We start from the raw sequence: 1137 nt of genomic DNA on the forward strand, positions 1-1137 counted from the left end.
TTGCTTCAATCATCTTTGAAATTCAATTATTTGACATAATAATTCATAATATGACTTTTATAAAGCCTTTCCAAAACATAATTACCTAGAGGAGAAAACTAAACTCTATAAAGTGCACTTTTACAGGGATCTTCAAAAAGATTGCATGCTCCATATTCTCTTATTCCATGCACTAGACATTGAACTCTTTAATGACTCCTATGAGCCAGTAATGCAGAGGAAAGCATTTGTTCAGTAACACTCATAGAGTGTGACATTCACCCTTAGCCTGAAATAAACATCTCCCTCATACGCATCAGTGTCAATGGTAGCAATTCCTCTGGCCATTAAGAAATCACCAGTACCCCCAACAACAGATATATCTCTGTATTTAACCATAATGGGGTCTGCTCCATTGAAGGTGAGGGTGCCCTTGTGATGAGTTGAATTCAGCACAAATGTGAATCCAAGCCAAGAACTGAATGTATTCTTCATGTCATAGAAGTAAAAGCCCTGAGCTCTTCCCACTGGAGGAGAGTGCAGATTGTTGTCAAGAGTAATAGGATCATCAAACACAGCAAGATTTCCAAAATGGTTATTGCCAGTCATGATGGTGAGATTAGCTCCTTGAGGGGCTCCAACAAGTGCAGAAGTTGCATTATGGGCATTTTGGCCATTGTAGATTATATCATGAAAATATAACACAAAGTTCTTGCAGGGCTTGGGAAGCCTCTTCCTCCCTCTGTGGCAATCTGCAGATTTCAACACCATGGCAGACACCAGAAGCCACACAAAGCATAAATGCAAAACTCTATCAGATCTCATTGCCATGGTGAAAATATCTATGCAAATCTCTGTATTACAGATGGGAAAACAGGGCTATTAGGAAAAGAAAGAGAAGTTCTTAGTGATGCTTGCCTGCTTCATGTTCCACTGAAACTCTCTCTATATATAGAATTTATCTGCACAAGAAAAAAAGATCATGTGGGTCATATGATATTGATAGGTAAAAGATCTTTGGTGATATGCTTTAGACCAGATAAGAATAAGCCTTAGTCAATTTTTTTCGCAGACTCGTGTTAGAGTTCAAAGTGAGTTTTTCCACTACTTTTTATGTAGAAAGTGATGGGACATTGGAAACGAATTGCATGCTTTACT

General features: G+C 38.3%; 1 protein-coding gene across 1 annotated transcript; it reads right to left on the bottom strand.

Moving 5' to 3' along the window:
- LOC131031961 (dirigent protein) lies at nucleotides 1-914 on the bottom strand. The gene has a single exon (XM_057962828.2). It carries the CDS (start codon nucleotides 808-810, stop codon nucleotides 232-234), a length of 579 nt encoding a protein of 192 aa, XP_057818811.1. The 5' UTR covers nucleotides 811-914; the 3' UTR covers nucleotides 1-231.
- Between the last annotated feature and the right edge of the window lie 223 nt (nucleotides 915-1137).

The sequence above is a fragment of the Cryptomeria japonica genome, chromosome 9 (assembly GCF_030272615.1).
Source record: "Cryptomeria japonica chromosome 9, Sugi_1.0, whole genome shotgun sequence".
Classification (NCBI taxonomy): domain Eukaryota; kingdom Viridiplantae; phylum Streptophyta; class Pinopsida; order Cupressales; family Cupressaceae; genus Cryptomeria; species Cryptomeria japonica.